At 38.4% G+C, this 23,265-nt stretch overlaps 1 protein-coding gene across 12 annotated transcripts in view; it reads left to right on the plus strand.

Annotated features, from left to right (window-relative positions):
• The window catches only part of ZNF385D (zinc finger protein 385D), a 752,238-nt gene that overhangs the window by 472,513 nt on the left and 256,460 nt on the right, over window positions 1-23,265 (plus strand). Inside the window, exon 1 of one of the 12 annotated variants that reach the window (XM_059728864.1) lies at window positions 4,416-4,641. The exons of the other annotated variants lie outside the window; for them this stretch is intronic. Within the exon in view, the coding sequence (XP_059584847.1) occupies window positions 4,620-4,641 (22 nt within the window). The 5' untranslated portion in view covers window positions 4,416-4,619. Of the gene's footprint in view, window positions 1-4,415; window positions 4,642-23,265 lie in introns of those variants that run through there. 12 annotated transcript variants of the gene reach the window in all.

The following is a 23,265-nucleotide window of genomic DNA, read 5'->3' on the forward strand; positions in this document are numbered from 1 at the left end:
CTTGAGGCACATAAGTACACACACTTGGAAAAAACTTACAATTACTTCTGGGTCCTTGCAATATTATGCCTTGGTTGCTCTTCTTTCTACAGAGTTGCTGTTATCATGTCACAAAGAAGTCAATTTTCATGATGAATAAGCCCCACAAATTTTATGAAGTTGTATTCAGTTTGCCTTAAAGAGACTTTTGCTGTCTCTTTAAAGGTAAATAAAGACATTCATTGTGATTTGGATTGCTGCTTCCATTTTGTTTTCAAATGCAGCACTGTACATTTTTATTTCAATAGCTGCCTGTGTACAATAGATGGAATTTATTTTAAGAGAAATTGGAAGCCTCAAAGGTGTATAAGATCTTTTAACCTACTATACCAGACATATAAACTGATAATGTTGTGTCACCAGTGTCTTTTGTTGCACATTATTATATTTCTGCCAACAAAGAGTGGATATGTTTCTGCACTTGCAAGAAAATGTTTGTGGTCAGCCTCTCAAACTGAAATTCATCAAAGCCAACCAGTAGGAATCTAGGTATAAATCTATTATTGGTTGACTCCTGAGAGAATTCAAAGCCAGAAGAAAGGTTTCCAGGAATCCTAGGGTGTTCAGCAGGTACATTAATTTTATAAAATATTAATCGATGTTTGCAATAGACATGCCTGCCAGTCTTTTTCATTCTTAGCATGAGGGCAATGTGTAAACCAGCACTGCAATCTCTGTGGACAGCTGGAATCAAGATTAGAAGACAGGAGCCAAATACCTCATGAAAAGGCTACCTTGTGGTTTTAGCCCAAGCCTTGTACTTGAGGTAGCTCATAGCTTGACCACCTAGGAGAAATGCCAAGTGCAAATGATGGGGGGGGGGGGGGGGTCATTCTTTTTCAACTTTCTTATGAAAGGTCATAATTTTCTGCTGACCTATACTTACAGTAAATTATAAAGTTAGCCAAAATTTGATGACCTGTCTATCAGATGTAGGGAACCAAGGGTCAGCCTCATTACCCCACTTGGTGTATTTATTCCTGTTTCCAGACCAGAAGTTCAGGTAGTGCACCAATATGTGTAAAGAGGGTTCTTGCTCCTTATTACAACTCTCTATGGTTCTGTTCCATACAACCCTATTTTTTTATTAGAACATTAACTGTCAGCAGCAGCTGCAAACTGCCAATTTGAGGTTGATCTCTACCTTGGCTTATCAGTGGGGCTTGTTGTGACTTAAGAGTCCAATCTTTGAGCCACAGATGTGTTCACAGAAGTTGCAGGTTTTTCCACAGGTCTTCCTTCTTCCACTGCCTCTTTTTTGCTTCAAGACACTTTACTTCGAAGTGGACTGACACTTGGTTGAGGTTGTGGCACCATTGGAGTTGGTTAGCAGCTAGTTCCTCCCTGCTCTTGATGTCAGTATCCATTTTCTTGAGGTATGCCTTCAGTGTGTCTTTATAGTACACTTGTGCAACCACCATGGGTTAAAACTACTGGACCATGTCTTGCTTTTATGTATTTTCACACAATGCCATTCTGAGAAGATGATTTGCCTCCTGGTGGTTAGAAATCTAAAACTTCTTTGTGATTTATTGGGAGTTGCACGTGTGCAAGGGAAAGCAGAATTTGGCCCAAAGTTTGTAAATTTATGCTGTGGAAACTTGCCAGAAGGAATAAGACCATCAGTGACTCCCTGTCCCCCCAGGCTTTGCCACATCCGCTCCATAATTGAAGTGCAAAGAAAGTCACTTAAAAAACAAGATCTTTTTTTAGGTGTTTTTGATTATGTATTCATTATGTTAATAAAGAAAATATATAATAATTTGGGGACAGTTCTGAAGCCTGGTTTAATACATTGAAATAAAAAACAAAACTGAAAATAGCTATCTGAATGGTATCTTGTATTAAAGGTAAGCTTTAAGAGGGGCAGATCATCAGCTTGTGAGTTTGCTTAGTTCTTTCCATTCCTACCCTGCTTTACACTAGCTGAGATGACCCAAGTACATACAAATTCAGGATGACACAGCCACAATGCCATGCCTCACAGCTATTCAGGAGTTTGAGGGAATGGTTTCTGAACCAGCCAAATTCTAGCCCTACCTTCCCGTGTGAGGGTGATCTACCTGCAGTAGACTCAGTGCAGTGCAGTCTGCTATTGTTTTTCTGAGGACAGCAATGGAATTAAAAGACTGCCACTAGTCTGGTCCTTTCTTCCTTTACCTTCGTGGAAGACAGAAGGCTCTCCAGAGTAAAACTGCTGCTGGTTCATAAGGACCGACTTCCCCGTTCTCATCATCACAGCTCATCTGAGATACATTAGGGTAGACACTGAGGATTGCATTTTCTGATAGTGTGAGCTACAATTCCCTTTACAAGGAAAATTAATAAACTCTATTTAGAGGATGTGCCTGGAGGGCTGGGAGACTTGAATGACAGATCCAACACCCGTATATAAGTATCATGGTACAGGAGGGATTCAGAACCCCCAGGAGATTCTGCTCCAGTCCCTACTGAAATAGCATAACAGCCAAGGCTCATGTGCCTCCTTTTGCACTAACCTCATGCCAAGACTCTCTCCTTCCTTCAGTCTTCAGTTGCATCTGGTGGCCTATACAGCTGTAGCATAAAGTCCGGCCAAGTCATGTGCAAGCAGATGGAACACCTGTGCATGACTGATATACTAGGTGACCATATAACTAGGTGGCTGTATAATAGAACCATACTTACGTTGCTGTAGTATGTCTCCCTTGACTGCTGTGCTGCTGGATAATTTTGCCCTACATGATTGGACCTTATGAAATTGAACTTGGTGACTGGGTATTACTGGGCACATCTACACATGCGTACTAATGTGGCACAATAAACTCTGGTGCATATTGCGCCTGAGTTTATTGCTCCTGGGCACCACGTTTACACGCGTGCCTGGGACCACAGCTTGTTGAGCCAGGTGAGAGCAGCCCCAGCTGGTGGGGTCAGCATGCAAGTCCGGGGCTACTCTGACCTGGCTCAACGTTCTGCAATGGGTGGCTGGGACACAAGGATACTCCAGTACCAGACTACCTGGCAGACAGCCCCCACACTGAAGTACCCTTGTGCCCCAACCAGCCATGTTAGTGTCTGCATGTGCACTGCTGCACACGAAAACATTCCACAGCAGTAAAGTACTTGTATTTACAAGTACTAACATGATGTGGAGTTTATTAGTTTCTTGCAACCAAATAGGGCAGCACGTGTAGACAGCGAGACATTTCCTGTGGAGCTTAGTAGGCAACTCTGCAGTAAATGTCTCGTATAGATGCCCCCACTGCATGCAGCTTGTAAGAATAAGAAGCGTAACTTTAAATGAATTATATCTGTTATCCTCTTTCCTGTGGTATCAAACATGTATCACATTGGATCCTATTACAATGAGATAAACATGTCAGTGTTTATGCCTTTATTATTTTACTTTATTTTTCATTATTTGGCTTGGGTGTATTACTAGTGAAATGCCTCACTCTGACAATACTGGAAACCAGTGTCCTTTCCCAACCCAGCCACACAGACACAGCAGTGCAACCTTCCCTGCAGTCCTGCCAGTGTGCATCGCATCTAACCTGAGGCATGACCTCTAGGGGTGAGAGTATCCATAACTATTTCAGTATCTATGTCTTTGGTCTATTTTCTGAATCTGCCAACAAAGATACCAGTTTTAAAAATGAATGTGATCATATGGGAACTGATCTACTAGGCATCAGCTTGGGACCACACCATTTATCACAGAACAATAAAGTAACCATCAGCTACTAATGACTTACCACTAACAAAGTGGGCTGGAAAGGAACCGGAGACATAAAGGTGAAAGGTTCTGAATCGCATACAAATCTTATGTGTCTTCCAGTTCTTCCCTCTTGCAGGGCATTATTCATGGAGAAAAACATAGTATTTAAAAACCATTTGAACTCAATTGTGCTGATATGCCTGCCCTCTAAGTATAGATATCTGTCTAGAGGAAAACTAAGCTTTATACATACAATACCTGACTGGAAAGTATTTATTAGAGCTCTGTGAAATATGCATTAGCCTTTATTGTCTGATCCTGCAACATGCCAAACACCTTTACCTCTCATTGAAGTCAGTGGGAAGTGAGGGCACTCAGCACCCTCCTAGATTGTGCCTTTAGTGAGCAAAATGCTAACAATATATGTTTTGTCTTTTTCCATCTATTAAGTAATTGACCACATTATGTCACTGAATACATTTACTGCCAAAATTTTTGGGTTTTTTTTTTGCAAGCTAGGGTTAGTTTAAGCAGGATATTAGAGCACCTCGTCGAGAGCCTGTTAAAGCAAAAAATCTGTTTGTAGTACTCTTCCTACTGATGTCACAGGCACAGCAAGGACATCACAAGGAGGAGTCAGATTACAGTAAGAATGGGCAGTGCAGCATGCAGCCAGAGTAAATGCTAAATCAGACAGGGATTGTATCAGGGATCAGACTGCCTACAAAGCACTCATCCTGAGGAGGCACACTGCTCACTCACTGTTCTGATGCTGGGAAATTTCCACATAATGTAGAATGAAAGAGCTCTGTTTTACATGTCAACCCTGTGCGGGAGCTAATGCTGAATACACAGCGGTGGGATTCTGACTGCATGATTAATGAGAAACATAATGTATTTTGGTAAGTGTTAACTATGATGATGTAATTCTACTTCGGCTCGCATCTTATCAATAGGGGTAATTATTAAAAAAAAATGTAGATCCAAGAACAATTCACTCTGATGCGTACCTTAAACTGTAAACTAGAAAACCACATTGGTTGTGCAATTTTAAAGGATTCTATTGTCTGAGGAACGTTTCTATTTTAATAGGTTATGGCTTAGTTTTAGCTGCTAAAAAAAGAGAGAGGAAGAGAAAGATGAACTCATCCTAGGTTTGTCTTAAATGAACTTGTGTTTCACCGACTGAGGGGGGGATGAGAAATTGTTGTGGAGCCAGAGAAGTTCCAGACAAACTTAATGAAATATATGAGGTACTACTGCACTGTTTATGTTTTAAAGTCAGAGTAAGTATTGAGAATTTCATTCAGCATTTTGATTTTAAAATTTCTAAGACAGAAACAGGAAACAATGCCTTATTTGCAGTGGTGTGTTTGCCGAGTATGCTGCACTATGCAGCTCACAGTTGTGGGGCTGACTGCAAGCATACCATGAAATACATATTATTTTAAGCCTTCAGAGGTCTCAGAGCTGTTAAATATTTGTGCAGAGTTTAGTTTTGTTGCCTGACGGAAATCTTCCTTAGGTTTACAGCTGAGCTGGCTGCATACCCCAAAAACATGCTGAAGCACGGATGTGTTAGCAATGTAATGCTGCAATACAGTGTTGGGATGTACAATTGCAATGCAATGCTGCAACTTAATGTTGGCAAATAGCAATATATATATCTCTATATATCTCTATATAGAGATATATATATGAAGAGGTGGAGGAAAATTATATCCTTTGATCCTTGAAGTCTTGTCCGATGCCAGCATGAATATATAGCTGCCTAATATTTAGCAGTGAACACACAGCAAGAGATCTGGAGAATTTCTGGGACATTCAGCCACTTTTTCTGTCTCATTAAATATTAAATCAAGAGTTCACTTTAAGCTTAAAGAAGTATTTCTTTGATATTCCAGTAGGCTTCTATCATGTGAATGCCTTGCTATACATATCAGAAGCCTTTTTAGCATAGCTATTATGTCCTCTAAGAATCTAAATTGTATAGGCAGGAGGGAATCCCAACTTATTCACTAAAGCTGAAATCCATCAGTTCTATAGAAAACAGCTTTAATTTTGCTGTGTTTTGTCATTAGAAGGGATGCTTTAAATCACAGTATGCAATTTATCCAGATTCTCAGATTTCTTCAGTCTCTTACAAAGACTAATTTGCAATGTTTTAGCTCTAATATGTTTTCAGAAGAGCGAGAATAGATCACTTATACATAAGTGGCATAACTATTCTTTATGCCAATAAACATTTCAGTTTTGAGTGAATTGGATCATTTGGATTATCTTTTTAGGATTAAAAAATAGCTGGCAGTAGAATATCTTTTTGGTTTGTTTTTATCACAGCAAGTGCTAGACACACTCTTTGTAGTGAGCTTTACTACAATCGCCAGCTTGATTGTAGTTAGAATCTCTGGCTTACTAAAGTTATAAGGGTTAGAAGTGCTAGTAGAGGTTAGGTTTGCTATATTTAACTGCTGAGTATCTGCTTTTTTATTGATATTGTCAAATACATGTAATGTGGGTTGGACTGTTTACTAATGCTATGCTATTCCAAACTGGATGGAATAGCTCAGTGATTCACATGCTAATTTGTTTCTTTGTGTAATGTAAGTTTTTAATAGGACAAAATGTAGCTTCCTTGCTTCATGGGAAGCACATCTCTTCTGGAGGCTAACTAAAGTTTCAGTTCTTAGACAGACAGGTTTTTGGTATCTGTTGTTCAGCTGGAAACTTATGTTGAGATTTAGTAAAAAATTAGCTTCCTATTTTCCTTTGTCTGAGTAACAAAACTTGCCGGAGAGGGGATGATAAATATCTGTGGCTATTCTAGGCAGTCTCTTACTCAAACTGTCAGAAACCTAAAAACCCATAATCTCACCTGTCCCTAGCATAGTATTGTACTGTTACTATACAAAGCAAAGTCTAGTGCAGGATGAACGATGTGTATCACATGTTACCAAGACTTCAAATTTCACCTTATGCTATATCTGCCATACATATAAGATCAATGTTCTGAGGTGTGCTTTACTCACTATAGTAGCTTTTTTTCTCTCTGGTTTTCAGCATTTTTAAAAACATTCCTGTTCTATACTGTGTTTCTTTAATGCCTTTCACTATGATGTTAACCCATGTAGAGAGGTGAAAGAAGAAAGGACACACACCGTTAGTGTATATGTGTATGTTTTACTTGCTTTACTAGGCCTTACCACCTAATTGGTGCTTGAAAGTAGCAAGATTGTAGAGCACGTCCTCTGCTGTGTTCCAAGTAAATATTAAAATAATTACCAGGAAAAACAAGCATCTGGAAATAGGATTTTTATATGGTAAGTATCCAACAATTGAAATAAGTTCCTATGAAACACACTCTAAGGTTCTCGACCAACAGAGGTCAGGTTACTGAATTTGGAAGAGGCAATAACATTGCACCTTACTCTGTTGAAACCTGCAACCCCTGGGAAGATTTTGTGTTGACTAGGTATGAGTCTGGTATACAGAATAAACCTTGCTTTCAAATGATTGAACTAATGGACCCTCTTAATGACTTAAGCTTCACTTTTGCCTTCTATTGGAATTTCAATACACTGGTTTCAATAATTGTTAATTTTCGCTTACCCTGCTGTGATTTAGAGTTTGCTGTTTAGTCTCCGTGGATACTTTTGTTGCTTATGGGATTGATTGTGCATTCATCATTTTGAGTTGAATATAAGGTGTGGGATGAAAAAAATCCTACCAAACTGTCAGTGTGTTTGGAGTTAGTGGGAAATAAATGAAAATAATAAATACATGTGAAGTATTTTAGTAATTAAATATTTTACACTGCTTTAAGCGGGGGTGGAGGGAAGGGAAATCTTTGCCAAGGATGATTATCGTGTTAATAATTTAGCAACAGATAAGAGTCTGCTGTGAACATTCTCCACAGATTAGAGAAGAAAGACTGTGGGTGGTTGTCAGTGTCACCGAGCTAATGTTGCAAAGTAATAACAGGGGATCTGCTCCACTTCTGTGCCATAAGGTTCTGCTAAGGCAAAAGCTTTGTTATGGCTGGCAAATGTTTTGCAATGCTCCAATATGCTCTCTCTTTTAAAAAGTCCAGCCTGGAATTGTTACCACAGTCCCATCCCTCTCCTACAATCACGCACTTATAATATCATAGACTGGCACTATGGGCCAGTGAGTAGAACCTGCTTATCTTTCAGTGCAGTTGTAATGGCCATTTTTTTTTTACTGGTTTGGTCAAAAGACACATTTGTGGCAAATTTGTTGGGTCTGGATATGATATATGGGTCAGTCTTTTGCAGACGAAGCCGGGGGGAGGGCTTCTTGTGAGGGTTATGCACGGTTGTAAGCTAGCAGCACGTTTCATGATAATTGTCAAACAGGGGAAACGCTGCAGTGATATTGCAGTTATGGGACAGTGAATCTTGACAGTGTTCTTGAGAATCCATTAAACCTGGAAAGGAATGGAGATAAAGGCCCCAAAAGAAAGTAATTCAAAATACCATTTAATAAAAATATTAATAAAAATGAAAAAAGTAGAACATTTTACAGCGACAATGAACCAATGCAATGCTTTTCTCTTGTGGTTCTCCTATATTATGAATGTAAGTAGTTTCCATTACAGTCACTGTAGTGCATCGTATAGAAAACTGTACGTGTTTAATCTGGGTGTCTGGCTTAAAATGTAGATAATATTCTTTTAAGGATAAAATTAAAGCACTAATGGGAAAAACATCTAACCCCACAGATTCTCTAGACAAAGTTAAATTCCATCATAATTCTGTTTGCACGTTGGCTGTTTTCAGGTCTAGTTTTATTTTCCAGTGAACAGTGTAGTGGATAGTATCTCTTGTCTACATCCACACTACTATTCTAAGTATCATTTTTTATTTCTGAAATATTTTCTAGAAGGAGAGATTCATGCTTGGTGAGTCATGAAGGAAAAAAATTACTCCCCTCCCCCAAATGTCACAGGCTCTTTAAAGGTGTATATTTAAAAATAAAATGAAATAAAATAAAACTTTCACAATAATTTTAGTGAAAACATGTTAACAGTTACCAATTATTTTAGGAGCCTGTCATGTATCGTGCTAGAATACACATAGCAGTATCCTCCCTCAGTAATTCTCTTTATCTTCATATAAGGAAGAATGAATCTGTGAGCATCTTTAAGATCACAGTTTTAAAACTATTTTGAAAAAACAGTGATACTAGGCAATGAACCTCATTGTATTTAATTACCAGCCATCTGCAATAAAAATATGTAGTTAATATATAATGGATGTTGAATATGACATAAAAATGTAGTTAAGAGAGCCAAATCAGAGCATTCTGAAATATAAAGACTTGTATTTATACTAAAATAATTTTTACAGTGTTCTGGGAGTGAAGTTCATATCTTGAAACATGGAATATTCATCAGCACATGTATACATTAAAACAGTCTGTTAGATATTTATCCAATACTGTATGCATGCTTTCAGACTGTATTACAAAAACTGCTCATTTAAAGTCTCTTTGGCCTGAATGTAGGTATGGAAGTATTTGTGTGGGAGAGGCTGGGGGAAGGGGCATTTAAAAGAGAAATTCACAGATTCATGAAAAATGGTGAATCCCACTGTCACCTTTTGCATGATTGCATCCAAAACAAATGCAAAATTTAAACTGGTGGTTTCTGGCTTCACTGGAGAAGATTTGATCATATCTGTGTGCATGTTTTTAAACTATCATGAATGGACTTTTTTTTGTTTAGGGTCCAATCCTGCTTTTTTACTTAAGAGAGTCACCCATTGCAGTATTGTAATTCAGGATCACAATTCAGAACCTACCATTTCTCTGTCCTCTTAGTTGAATGCCTATCTATATATTTTTTTCTGTGTTATTTTCTTCAAAATTGTATTTAGTACTGTATTTATTATAAACTATTTTAAATAGGAACAAAACATGCAAATAAAAACAAACTTTTCAGTCATGGATTCTACTTCTGTATGTAAATATATCATGTTTTGATTATGCTTCATAACTTGGTTGCCAGTATAATAATCTTGCCATTTCAAAAGTGTTAATCAGGTTATAAGAATCTTTTCAAAGCCCTTCCTTCTGATAACAGCAAAGAAAACAGTGCTACTTTAAAAAGCAGAGAAACAGTTGGACTTTGATCTTGAGAAAGGGAATTTTTCAATTTGGTATTAGACCATGAAAAGTTCTTAAAATTCAGCAAAGGTCATATGGTCCTGATTTTTAAAAAGGGGCTATTACATGTCATTTACAGCAAAGATTAGTTTTGCAACTGAAATTTCACAGATGATTGGTAGCATTAAGAGAAAATACAGCATAAGTGGTTGGCTAGAAATATCAAAGTCTAAAGTGTTTGAGATCGCACTTGAGTCAAATTGCTAGGGTTGAAATTGGAAAGATTTTGTTCTGTTGCAGCATCAAGTCATTATATTGCAAAGGCACATACTGTAGATCAGCTTGTACTGAACACAAACACTGTGTTTGCAGAACTTTAAGGACATATTTTTATTAAATATATTTGTGGCTAAAAATTGTGTGTGTGTTTGTAAAATGCCACAACTTCATACATCTGTGAGACCACCTTAGCTCTTGTCCTCTTGTCTCTCTTTTTGGTTTGTCAATCACATGCATGTTCATTCCTCTGCACATATACACCCATTTCACAAATATATTTTTCCTTTTGCCCATACCCTGATTGCCCGCTACAGTCAGAAACTGGGTAAAACAAGATATTAATAAAAAAAGTTTAGATTTGTGCCAATGTCAAAAGAAAAAGAAGCACTATTGTAATTTGTAATCTGTATTATAAGGGGTACCTTTAAAGCTAAAACACCATGCATATCTGCTACTGATTCATAATAGTATCTTAAATACAACAGCTCTGTGCCTGCCTTTATGCTTAAAAATTATGTTAATTTGTAATTTTTATCTTTTGAAAGCAGCTAAGATTTCTTGAGTCTCTCAGGCATTTAAACAAAATAATTTTCTCACTTATTTGTCAAATTCCAGTTTGGTAAGATAGACAGCTGTTAGAGAATATGAACATTATCATAGAATCACAGAAAATTAGGGGTGGAAGGGGCATCAGGAGGCCATCTAGTCCAACCCCCTGCTCAAAGCAGGACCAGCCCCAACTAGATCATCCCAGCCAGGGCTTTGTCTAGCTGGGTTTTAAAAACCTCCAAGGATAGAGATTGCACCACCTCTCTGGGTAACTGGTTCCAATGCTTTATTACCCTCCTAGGGAGAGAGTTTTTCTTAATATCTAACCTGAACTTTTTTAGGTGCAACTTGAGACCATTGTTATTTATTCTGTAATCTGCTAACACTGAGAACAGTATAGCTCCATCCTCTTTGGAATAACTTTTCAGGTAGTTGAAGACTGCTGTTAAATCCCCCTAGTTACACTACCCATATTTTCTTGCATGACTCTCACTTTTTCCTTAAAATGAGTCGCCCAAAATTGGGGTGCTTGTATTAAGTGAGGAAGCTGATTTTTCTGCCCAGAATAGAAGCCCACCTTTTTTTATTCCTGCTCCAAAACCAACTGCCCATAAACATCTGTGGCATTTCTTTTTAGGTAATTGGGGAATCAGTTAACTTAATGGCTCATTATTATTCACTCCAGAGTTATTCATAATCATCTCTCTTTTTCAAAGGTCTTAATGTTCTGTGAAACAAGCTAACCTTTCTTCTGGCAATTCTGCTAGTTGCTTCTGGTCTCTCTTCTCCTATTTCACAGCCTTGCAGACCTTTTAGCTTTGCCCCTGCTCTATGCTGCTATAACTCTGGAAAAATCCTTTAATTTTTTCACCTTCATTCTGCCTTCTCAAACACAAGGTGTATATTTTATTCCAGGGCATGTTGTACATGATAAAATACAGTATTGTATTCAATGCATTTATTTTTAATAACTTGGCTGATTGGCCAAACTAGTGATTTGAAAATTAAGGGAGAAAACATTTAATCATTGTAGAGCCAGGTCCCAATACAATTTCTTAAATTACATAGCGCTTTACTCTACATATAATCCCCTTGATTTCAGAATGTAGAATCAGAATCTAGACCTTGGTTTACAAATAAAGCTTGAAAAGCTCCTTGGTATTTTACAACTTGCTTAAGTTCCTCTTAGTGATACAGATAACAGTAAAGATATTACCTTGAAGTGCCTGCTAACACTATGTATGGCCAGTTGATATTTTAGCAGGATATGCTAGAGTCTAAAAAGCTTTGACTTCTATTGAGAATTTGTATTTTATAGAGAGAATGTGTTCTATAAATTGGGACACGCGTCTCTTTTTTTGTCTTTATAAAGGGAAAAGGTCTGGCTCTGGGGTAGGATCTGTCCCTGTATTATAAACATTTGCATTACCATGATTTGAACAAATGAAGAAATGGTTGGATTGAATTTAATGTCTGATTTCTATTTCATCAGTGGTTTCTTCATTTTCCCTCTGTAGTGAAAGTGCAAATACATAAGCAGTTTCCAGCTCATTCAGATGTTAAAAACCATAGAATTTTTTTCAGCTTCTTTTGTTCTTTTTGACCTTGTTTACTCACAGCTTGTTTACTATGGAGTGTAGTAACTTATGAGGACAGAAGGAGATAATGGCTGTGTTTTCCAATACTGTTACCCATCATTGTGTTAGAAATCAATATTTTAAAAAAGCAGAACCTTGACAAGATCTGCAATTGTAAATGCACAGGAGAAAGGGAAAAAATAGACAAGCCTTGGCACCACAGTCAAGATCAGTGCTCTTCTTCCAAAGCCAAGTCATTTTTCAGTAGAGACCTGGGGATCCACCGTACGTACAGTCCAATGTTTAGCAAATGAGTTTTTGTTTCCTAGTATTTACCTGTGAAAACCAATCCACTCACCTCCTGTCAAGACCAACCACTTATCAGAAGCATTTAGTCTGCTAGATATGTGACTATTATATAGCAAGCAGCACTGTGCATTCGTTTTTCTTTTATTACTAGTATTTGGTGCAGCTGGAAACAGCAGATTCTTCTACAGTACGAGTTACATGAGCTTGTCTATTCCTGGGAAGCATTAAAAAAGAATCAGCCCCCTTAGCTGCTTCTCCCTACTGCACCATCTGCTGTGTTTGCTACCCTTTGTGACGCATTTTTATCTATGCTTATTTTTAATTTTTGAGCATCAGAAGTGAACTGTGTAACCTTGCAATTCAAGGGGCCATTAAGGGTAAATTCATAAAAGTCAGATAGGTTGTAGAATGATGTGCATGTATGTGTGTGTATGCGTGTGTCACAAAGCATTTTCATCTTCTGACTTTATCCACAAAGGAATGTGAGCCATACAAGTGTAGGTGCTGCACGGCTATTTTAGGAGAATATTTTCAATTGCTTTTTATGCATTCAGCACTAAGACATGAAATAATCACTTGACAAACGTCCCGCCAAGCCAGACCACAACCTCTCCACTCAGCAATATAAAGTATTTAATCTGCTGCGCCATATGCAGTAGTGTGCCAATTATATTAACCTCATAATGATACATTTAATTTCTACTGGCTTCAATTCTGAGAGGTGCTGAATACTTATAATTCCCATTGGCCAATACTAATAATTTTCTATTCCACTTTTACTGACATGTACCTAACTCCTTTCTAGTTCAAATGGGCTGTTGGTTTTAATGCACGTTTTATAATGATTTTACCTGTTGCTTTTATGCTGTATATTTCTTTGAGTTTATAGTCATTTTACCATATACCATCAAAAACATTTATGTGCAAATCCTCTCTTAATTTGCATCACAGTTCAGCATTTTATAGAAATAAGGCTAGTCAGAGACATAGAAATAATATTGCTACTTTTATGACCAGAGCCCCAGTAGTCTGCATCTTCCTCCTTAACAGCTTGTGCTCTATGTTATTTTCTAGCAGTACTCAGGTTTTCAAACTACAAAACGATGGCTTGAAAGAGACGCATGGTTGCATATATGTAATGCATATAGACATGCGTGCATGGACGTACATGCTAAGTACTTTTGTAATAAAACACAGATTAAAAGGCTGAAAGTGCATACAACTAGAGTAGTGACTAAAATCTCTATCAAAGCTATAAACAAAATCAAAATGCAATTCTGAAGCCTTTCTGAAACAAAATAACCAAATTGGCAATTTACTTTAAAAGGGGTAAAAGTTCACAGTCATATAGGTAACGCCTATTTACAGTGCTGGTTGCAAAGAGACGAAAAGGCAAACAGTAACCACTCTACCACTGCACTCCTCAAATAACCAGACAAAACTGTTTCATTTTGCCATTAATGACTAGCTGGGAACATAACTTTCATCAGATGCAAAGATCAGCATTCAGAGAAGAAAATTAATTTAAATTGCCTAGAATTAACCTTGTGAAGGCAATGTAGAATGACGTTCTACATCACCATTGACACCTAGACAACTTAATAGCGTTAAAAAAGATAATACAGAAAGGTCATGCATTTCTTTATGTTGCTTCTGCTTTTGCAGCTTAATGTGATTTCTAAATACAGATATGAACAAATCAGAATGCATTTATTGGCTGAGATCTTTAACATAGATATATAGAAGAGTATATGCCAGAGCTAGAAATGGGTGGATATTTTTGGCTGGCACTTCTACAAATATTTAATTAAATTAGATATGACTGTATATACATGACTTCAGTATTTGTTTTCTGTACATTTTTATCAGATGAGTATACTAGCAAAATATTCACAATAAAAATATAATCAAGTATTTGTAGAGGGTAACTGAAAATCCTAGTATATTAATGACACACAGACTAATTTTAAGGTTTGTCCAGTTAGAGAATGGAAATAATGCCCTTTGAGGTATGTGTCCAATCAACAGATTTTGAATTCTGAAAATTGTATAACTTTTCATTGCAAAATAATAAGAATTATTGGGGTATATTTGACATTGTTAATACATTTTCTGGTTCTGATTTTTCCTAAAAGAAATTTCCTACAAATCATTAGTCCAGCACTAGAAGGTTCACCTAGGAGGGTAAAACATGGTATTCCATAATATTTAGAATATTGAATAGAATGCTCAGTTTAAAGAACTCTGCAGATTGCCTGTGATAAATACAGTTGTTCAATATGTGCAGTATTCTCAAATGAGCCATCTATATTGAAAGTACCATATGGAACCTTAGGTAATAGTGCAAATATTGAGGTAGGCTTATCAGTTTATATCAAACTAACACAAGGAGTTTTTAAGTCCATCTCTGTGTAATATAGGTTGGCAGATTTTGTCTTTCTGATATAAAAATGGTATTAGAAGCTAAGGAACCTTTAAGTACAAACCTCCACACTGATTCTGGTTTTTAATGAGAGAGTCCTTCTCAGCAACAATCGGGGAAGTATTGGGAGAAGGAAGTAATCATTATTTGTAATGAACTGTGGAATGTGTTGGATTGCATTAATAGATTGCTTCAAATCAATTTTAGTTAGTGAGAGCAGTAAACACACTGGACCTAATCCTGCAGTCCCTGTGCATACAAAACTCCCACTGACTTTTGTAGAATGGCAGATTTGCCTATGTTGGTATGCTAGATCAGGCTTATTATAATTAAAATAATTGTCAAATCATTTTAACAATTATTATGTATAGTTGCTTCAATATAAATGTTTGCAATGTGAATTAAATGTTCATTTAACTTACTAAGAGATGGCTTAGAGCAGTGAGGGCCAAGCTTTTAGGCAGACATGCCATAATTTAGCCCTGCACCCATCCTGAGTGCCTTTGCAACCCCTTCCCCTGCGCAATCTGCTCTTCTGCTTTCTGTTCCCTGTCCCACGCTCCCTGTCCGATCTGCGGCTCTACTTTCTGCTTCCTGCTCCATCTGCCACTGTGTTTCCATGCTCCATCCCATTGAATTTCTTTTGGTCTTTCTGTTGAAATTGCCACTGGTTGACTGTCAAAACCATGTGAGCTGGATTTCAGGATTTACAGAAAGAAGTATGAGAAAAGTCAACTGCTTTCTGAGAGCCAGAAAGCAGCTGTCTAATGGCATCCAGGGCTTTTCATATGAATCAGAGTTTGAAAGAATAAGCCACAGGGACTTTTATTTATTCTACATTTTATTTACTTCACATAATTGGTGGTACCATTAAAGATAGTGTCATAAACATAAAAAAAAAGGTTTGGTTGGCGAACTTGAGCTCGTTTACTCAAGGGTTTTGTATCAACGATGTACAACTATAGTTGGAGAGAAAAGCTAAGGCAGGGGTGTTAAACATATTGCCCATAGGCTGAATCCAGCCTGTGGAGCCACTGTCCAGTCCCTGAAGCTGCTCCTGTGTCTCAGCACACCAACATGCGGCATGGCATGTGTTGGACTAGCCTTACAGGTAGAGCCCAGGACATGCACTTGTGTTGCCTGGACTGGCCGCTCTGGGACTCTGCCACATGAGCAGGTTTATGCAGTGCAGATTTCAGAGTCACCAGAATGGGTACCACGTGAGGCACAGTCTAGCCAGGGTCATGTAGCGCAGATGCCAGATCAGCTGGAACGTGCTATTTGAGGTACCCACCCTAGCAGGACTGCGCCACATATGAAGTCCACTCCAGGGCACGTGCTGCACTCAGTATTCATCTATCCAATCCAGGACCTGTGCTGCATGCAGCATCTGCAATTACCACTTGCAGCACTGGTCCTGGATCAGCTGCAGTGGGGGCCATGCGTGGCACTTCCCAGAACAGGTTCCCAGACCTGGCATCCATGATGCACACCCTCAGCCAGACTGTACCTTACATGGTGTCTGTTTGAACTACTCAGAGATCTATGCCACATGCAGCATGGATCACAGACTACTGGAGCATATCCTGGACCTGTTATATAGGGAAAGTGGGAGAGGAGAGAGCAGGCATAAGGAGAAGGGGAGGGAAGGGGTTCTGTAATCAGTTTGACACCCCTCAGCTAAGTGTTTTTCATTCTTTTAATTTTTTTCTTGGGAGCAAAATGGGCTTACTATTTCTCTTATAATGTCATCTCATACCACTCTGTTTAAGTTTATGACCACAAATCATTATAAACCATCCTTTCCAAGGGTTTGTGGCTCAGCCAGAAAATGTTGCAGTTGGATGAAACTTTATTTAGTCTCCAAACCAAATTTTAACATTTTCAATAGAGTGTTTGAAGCTGCTGGATAAAAGTGTATTGAAAAACCAACAAAAATGATTTCTTAGCAAGGCCTTTTTAAAATGTACAGCCCCAAAGTGCCCTTGCATTTTAAAAGTCGCATTTTTGAGAGGTGATATAACTTTAGACTGTTACAAATTGTGGGGGTTACAAAATATTATGCCAAAATAGTGTACTAAGAGGTCAGTACACATGCAAAATATTAAAATACTGAAAAATCAATTTTAAAAAAATCTCTAAATATTTATTTACTTGGTAAAACCTACATTTGCATACTATATGTGTGTTTACATATATTATTTTACATCTAACATCAGAGAGTGTTGGGGGTTGGAGCTTCTTTAAAGGATGGGGCTCAGTTGTACCTGTGTTCAAGGTTCAGACACCTCCCTAGATGAAGAAAATTAATCTCAGAATCATGTAATAGAAGTTTTTACTCAGAACCAGGCTTGCTTGGATAATAAATGGCAACCTGAGTTTCAGGAGAAAATGGAGAAGAGCAGAGACATTTATAAGACTGTGGGGCTTGGAACCCACTGGATATTCTAGGTGAGGGTATCTGCCACAATATGCTGAACTTAAGATGTGGTATTTTAAGGTGGAAAAAAATAAAATTAAGCTTGACGAAAGGGATTGAAATCTCCATGATGTTTGATTTTTTGTCTGCCGCACTGACTGATGAGATAGCACTCTGACTTTCACATTTTCAAAATTAGCCCTAACATATCTGTGTTTTCATGTATAATATAGGATGGAATCAATGTTGTCTATTCTATTGACAATGTGAATAACACCCTTATTTATGTTTTCTAAATGAGGATATGTATCAAACTAGTACATTTTTTCTTGTATTGACTATGGGCTCTGATTCCTCAAGTAGACTCTTGAACCACTGTAGAACATCATCTTTCATGTGTAGATCTAGTTGCAGGACTATGCCTTCTCATGTCTTTCTCTGGGAATGTTTCTCCTTGTTTTTATATGGTCTTTTGCAGAGCAATAATAGGGAAAATATATTTAAATTAGGTAGTTTGTATCAGAAACTAGCAGAAGAAATAAAATATTTAAGACTGAAGTTCCTTGTTCAAGAGTAAAGCTTTAGTTTGGTAGGGAAAATGCACATATCTTTATTCCCCTTTGACTTGAGATTCCTCTTCAACCTTAGGGATGAGCTAACAAAAAATAATTTCTCTTACATTTTTTGTTTTTAAGCTATTTTTATATTGCCATTTTTGTTCAATTTAATTAGCTGATGGTCAAGAATGGGTCTGCACACAACTGGATGCTTGGGGCAGCTGTAAAACAAGAGGACAGTGGCAACTTCCAGCAGTCACCATTCCCCCCGCCCCCATCCACTCAACTGGCACCTAGAATGAATGCTGCAGGTGCCCTGCCCTAGTTACTTCTCTGGATCTGTGTGTGCTTTTGTTTAATCCAAAGGACAATTAGTTGTTGAGTTCAATAGGAGCAGAATCAAATCATTATGTGATTTGCATATTCCTACATGAAGGCAGCAATGATTAAGGTCAACCATTTTCCATAAACCAGCAGCACATAAAGGAATTGTGTAACTAATATCACACCTGGCCATCATTGGCTTCACTACATGAACAACTAGATACCATTAACAGCTGAGTCTACTGGGGTCAGCCTTTGTTCAGGAGAGCCCCAGAGTAGGTCATCATTGCACACCCAGCAGCCGGGCTGGCAGTGGTGGGAGGGTGTGCCATGGTGGCCTGCTCTAGGATTCTTCTGGAAGCCTCTGGCTGGGCATGGGGGAGGATCCACAGTGACAGCAGCAGGTTGGGGGCATGTGTGAAAACCACTTGGCTGTGCTTGGCTACCTTTACCAGTCTGCAGCACACAGAAGTGCCCCCAAGGTGCTGGCCTCAGCCAGTGCAGGCAGCTTTTGTGCACCGCGCCCCCCCCCCCCCCCCATGAAATGGTGAACTTGTGCTCTGTTCACTCCCAAACTAATCAAGTTGTCTTAATTAAACCACCTAAGTTAGTTAGCTTCCTGAATGTCTGTATCCAGCCATAGATTTGTAGCAAACTATCTTAACCCTTCTCCCAGTGTTTCTCAGAAACAGAAGTGAGAAATGCTAGGGTGGATGTCATGTGAATCAAGGAAATCTAAAGCTTTCTGCAAAGCATTTATCGAGTCCTTACCAGTTGCATTATTTTTCAGTATATGGCCTATGCAAACTGGTAAGGAGCAAAGGGAGTCAGTCTAGCAATGGGAAGAGATAATATGTCCAAAACTTGTAAGCATTTGTAGAGAAAGAGGAAAACTGATGGAAGGTTCTTGTTGAACAAAGAAGGGAAAGACATTCTCATGGGCATCAAGTCACTGCCACATATCAGTAAGTTGGGCAGTTGATCAGGAAACAGCTTGTATAGTTCTATTCATACTGAGTGGCCTTTCTTTGAGCACACATGCTGATGTACTTGGTATTTCAGTCTCCTCTTGGTGGACTAGGTTCTCTGGTACTCATAGGTACCCTGAGGCTGACGGTTTGTCAGTGTGGCCTGACCTGGCTTAACCTTGGCAAATGCTATACAAAAATCACTGTGTAAAGCATCCATTCATAAAGGCGTACCTTACTGACGGAATCTGAACCTGAACTCTGCCTGGCCTTGTTTTGTGTCCCCACTACGCTTTTTATTTTACATGTAGCTTCCAGCCTGAGAATACTTCTTCAGAGCTCTCTTAGCACAGCTGATGCCTGGACTAGGACATGGGGATTTATTATACTTCTGCCATTTTTGGAAATGCATATGTTAATATAGTTAAATTCTCCAGCCATTTGAATACTTTCTGTGAACTTAAATAGCAGGCTAAGTAAGAAACAAAATGCTGATTTTCTATGTGTGGTAGCAACAGAATCTGCATAGCAACACTCAACAGCTGTGTGTGCTGTAGGTCTTCATAACCCATTTTAAGTATAATTTAGCTGTCTGAAAAGTGTAATAAAGAAATCATGACACTCCCCATTTAAATTCTGTCTTTATCCAGATGAGTTCTACTATTCTATCCAATTATGCAATGAAGTAGAATAGCCAGAAATCACACTCAGAGAGTCTTCTCTTAGATGAGGATTTAAATTCAGTCTCTTTGTAAAATTGGTACAAGTCTACTGATGATAGAGGAGCTGCACTTACTTGCATCACAACTAAACCTTATCTCCAGAACATGAAGAGCACAAGCACTTGTTTTAGACACAGTGCTGACCATAAACCTGTGAAAACTGTAGTTGTTTCAGTTTGCAGGGGGTAGTACAAACCTTATTTTGGCCTTTAGATTAGCTGCTGAAGTTTTTCTTCTCAGGTTAAAACCTGAAAGTTGTCTTCTCCCCAAAAGCATAAATCAGCCCACGTGTGCTTGTAACTCCAGATTTAAAAACCTGGTTTGAGTTTAGAGCTTGGAATGAAACCCTCAAACAGTCAAGATGTGTTTTGGTTTCAGGTTTCGTAAGAGCTTATATATGAAATTTCCACATTGCTCAAATTGACACCTCACATAAACAGATACAGTGGATCACAGTCATTGTCTTTTAATGGATAAGGGGTCAAATTCATCCCTGTCTTAAATCCTTTTAAGTCAATGGAATTATACTAACAATGAAATTGGCCTCTTTCCCCTGAGATCTTCTCTTTTGCAATAAGTATGCTGTTTTTATGCCATTTCTAGATCCAAGAAACATGGTTTAATCTTTGAAAACATCTTCTTTAAAGATATATTGTAAAAAATATGGAAATCTTGTGGTACTCTGAAAAGGCCCTGGCAATGTGTTGTGACTAAGGAGAAGTCTAACCTCACATTGAAGATTTCAGCATTACTACTCTGTCAATGTATTTTAACTCATTTTTAATGCAGTGCAGCTTTTAAAGCAGTCAAAATCCCTGGCACTGCAGCTCATTGTAAACAACTTGCTGCTTTTACATGATACTGTAGGTTAGTTATTTGGGTTTTTGGTTTACAATTCAAGCTAAGCATCCCCGATAAGAATTTAATTTTTCATGGGGCAGCCATTAATGCTATTTATGAACTGATTACTATGAAACTTTTTGAAATGTAATAGTATATAGGGCAGAGTTATACACAATTAAAGCAAAAGGACTTAACATAACTATCATGAGTTGCCCCTGTGATGGGATAACATCCACAGAGTTTTGCAGGATTAGGGCTATGCCCTAATAGATGTTTGCGTTTCAGTAAATATTGGATAACCAGTTGTCTCAAATTGCTTTCATATATCTTTTTTGTTTGCTTTACCAAGGTACTGCTAGATAACCCTGTTATTAGAGAAATTCTATGGGAGAGAGTTTGCAACAAGATGAATCGTAGGATTGTGACCATATCAACCCAAGTAACAATGCTTGAGCATGTGCCCAGTGCTTGTATGAGTATTGGGTGGGGAACCAACTCCTTAACATCCAGTTCTGGAAACTCTATGGAGACTAGCTCATTTTTGCTGGAGGGATCAGCCAATCAGCCTCACCCTCAGGCGCTGAGTCATGGTCAGAGATGATCAGATAACTATAGGTAAGGATGAGCTCCTTGTTCAGGTCAGACTACTGACCTGAACTTCATTGAAGTTCAGGGATGCTAAGATGTGAGGCATTTTACCAGCTCATCACTAACAGTAAAAACACAAATTGATTATTTAATACCATACTCGATTAAATTAAGTCTATGTGCTTATCTATTGCCGAAGCCAGATGTGTCAGAGATAGTCTGTGAGCCAGATCCAACCTGTGGAGCCCTAAGATCTGGCCCATGGATATTGGACCAACCCTGCATGCCACATGTGGCACGTGCTGGCCCCAGCCTGTGCACTATATGCAGCACCAGTTCCAGATGGACCCTAATGCTGGCTCTGGGGCTGGATTATTTTGTATGCAAAAATAATGGCTGATACAGAGAATATCAACTGCTAACTCTTATGTATTCATTCCTAATATACAAAGAAAAACGATCTGAATAATAAAAATGAAAAGAAATGCTATGATAAATGGAGAAGAGGTAACACTTATTTTTATATCTAGATTAAATATCATAATGTTTCTAATAATTCTCCCATATAAACAGATTATGGCTAAGGGTCAGGTAGGACTATTTCTTTCTCTTCCTGATATAGTGCAGTGTTTTAGAGTATATGTGTGTGGGAGGGGGCATCTTATGCCTTCCTATAAATCATCTGGTATTGTCATATATCAAATAAGTACGCTAGTCTAAATGGAATTGTGGTGTTTTTTTTCTGGTCTAATATCTGTTTTGGCACTGCAGCATTGAATGAAAATGCATGGTTGAAGTATTTCAACCAAGACTTCTCTCTTGAACAGTGGGATGATTGAGAGATGTAGTTATCTGTGCTAGTCTGAAGTCAAGAATCAATGAGTGAGTTTTTACATGTGGCTTTACTGGGTTATTCCCCAGGTTGTATTTTTCTAGCACTATAACATTGAAAGACAAAAAAATATTTAATTTTGGAATATTCCATTCTTTGATTTTGGTTCAGGCCTATATCTAAGTATGAATTATTTTTAGTCAGTCCAGGAAGTGTTGAACTCTGATCTATGAACAACTTTTGAAAGAAAATAACTTCACCTAACTTGTGTGTATATAAAACTCACAAACTAGAGCTTTCAAAATCATAGAAAATTAGGGTTGGAAGGGTCTTCAGGAGGTCATCTAGTCCAACCCCCTGCTCAAAATAGGATCATCCCTATTATAACATCTCAGCCAAGGCTTTGTTCAGCCTAGTCTTAAAAACCGCCAAGGATGCAGATTCCACAACTTCTCTAGGTACCCTGTTCCCGTGCTTTTCTCTCCTCCTAGTGATAAAGTTTTTCCTAATATCTAACCTAAACTTCCCTTGCTGCAACTTGAGATTGTTGTTCCTTGTACTGTCATCTGCCACCACTAAGAACAGTTTAGCTTCATTCTCTGATTTAAGAGAATCAATATATATTCTTAATTTTAGTGGATGCATCTACATAAGACACTTTACTGTGCATTTGACTAATCTAATGCACAGTAAAGCATCACCATCTGCACATGCACAGCTATTACTGCACAGTGTATTAGTCTAATGCACCATTTTCTAGTACCTGCAAATTGTTTCCGGTCAGCCGAGGCAGCAGGAGGTCACAGAGGGGCAGGAAGAGCTGTCCCAGCTTGGTGTGATGCTGCCTGCCAGCCACATGGAGATCAGGATCCATTTCCATCTCCATGTGGCTGGCAGGCAGCTACCTGCCCAGCTAAGGCTGTTCTCCCCCTCCTGCCTCAAGGCTAGTCCAATCTCCCCCCAGCTGGGATGGAGCTGCCTGCAGAGATGGGACCGCTTCTCCCACCCTCT

The sequence above is a fragment of the Alligator mississippiensis genome, chromosome 5 (genome assembly GCF_030867095.1).
Source record: "Alligator mississippiensis isolate rAllMis1 chromosome 5, rAllMis1, whole genome shotgun sequence".
Taxonomy (NCBI): domain Eukaryota; kingdom Metazoa; phylum Chordata; order Crocodylia; family Alligatoridae; genus Alligator; species Alligator mississippiensis.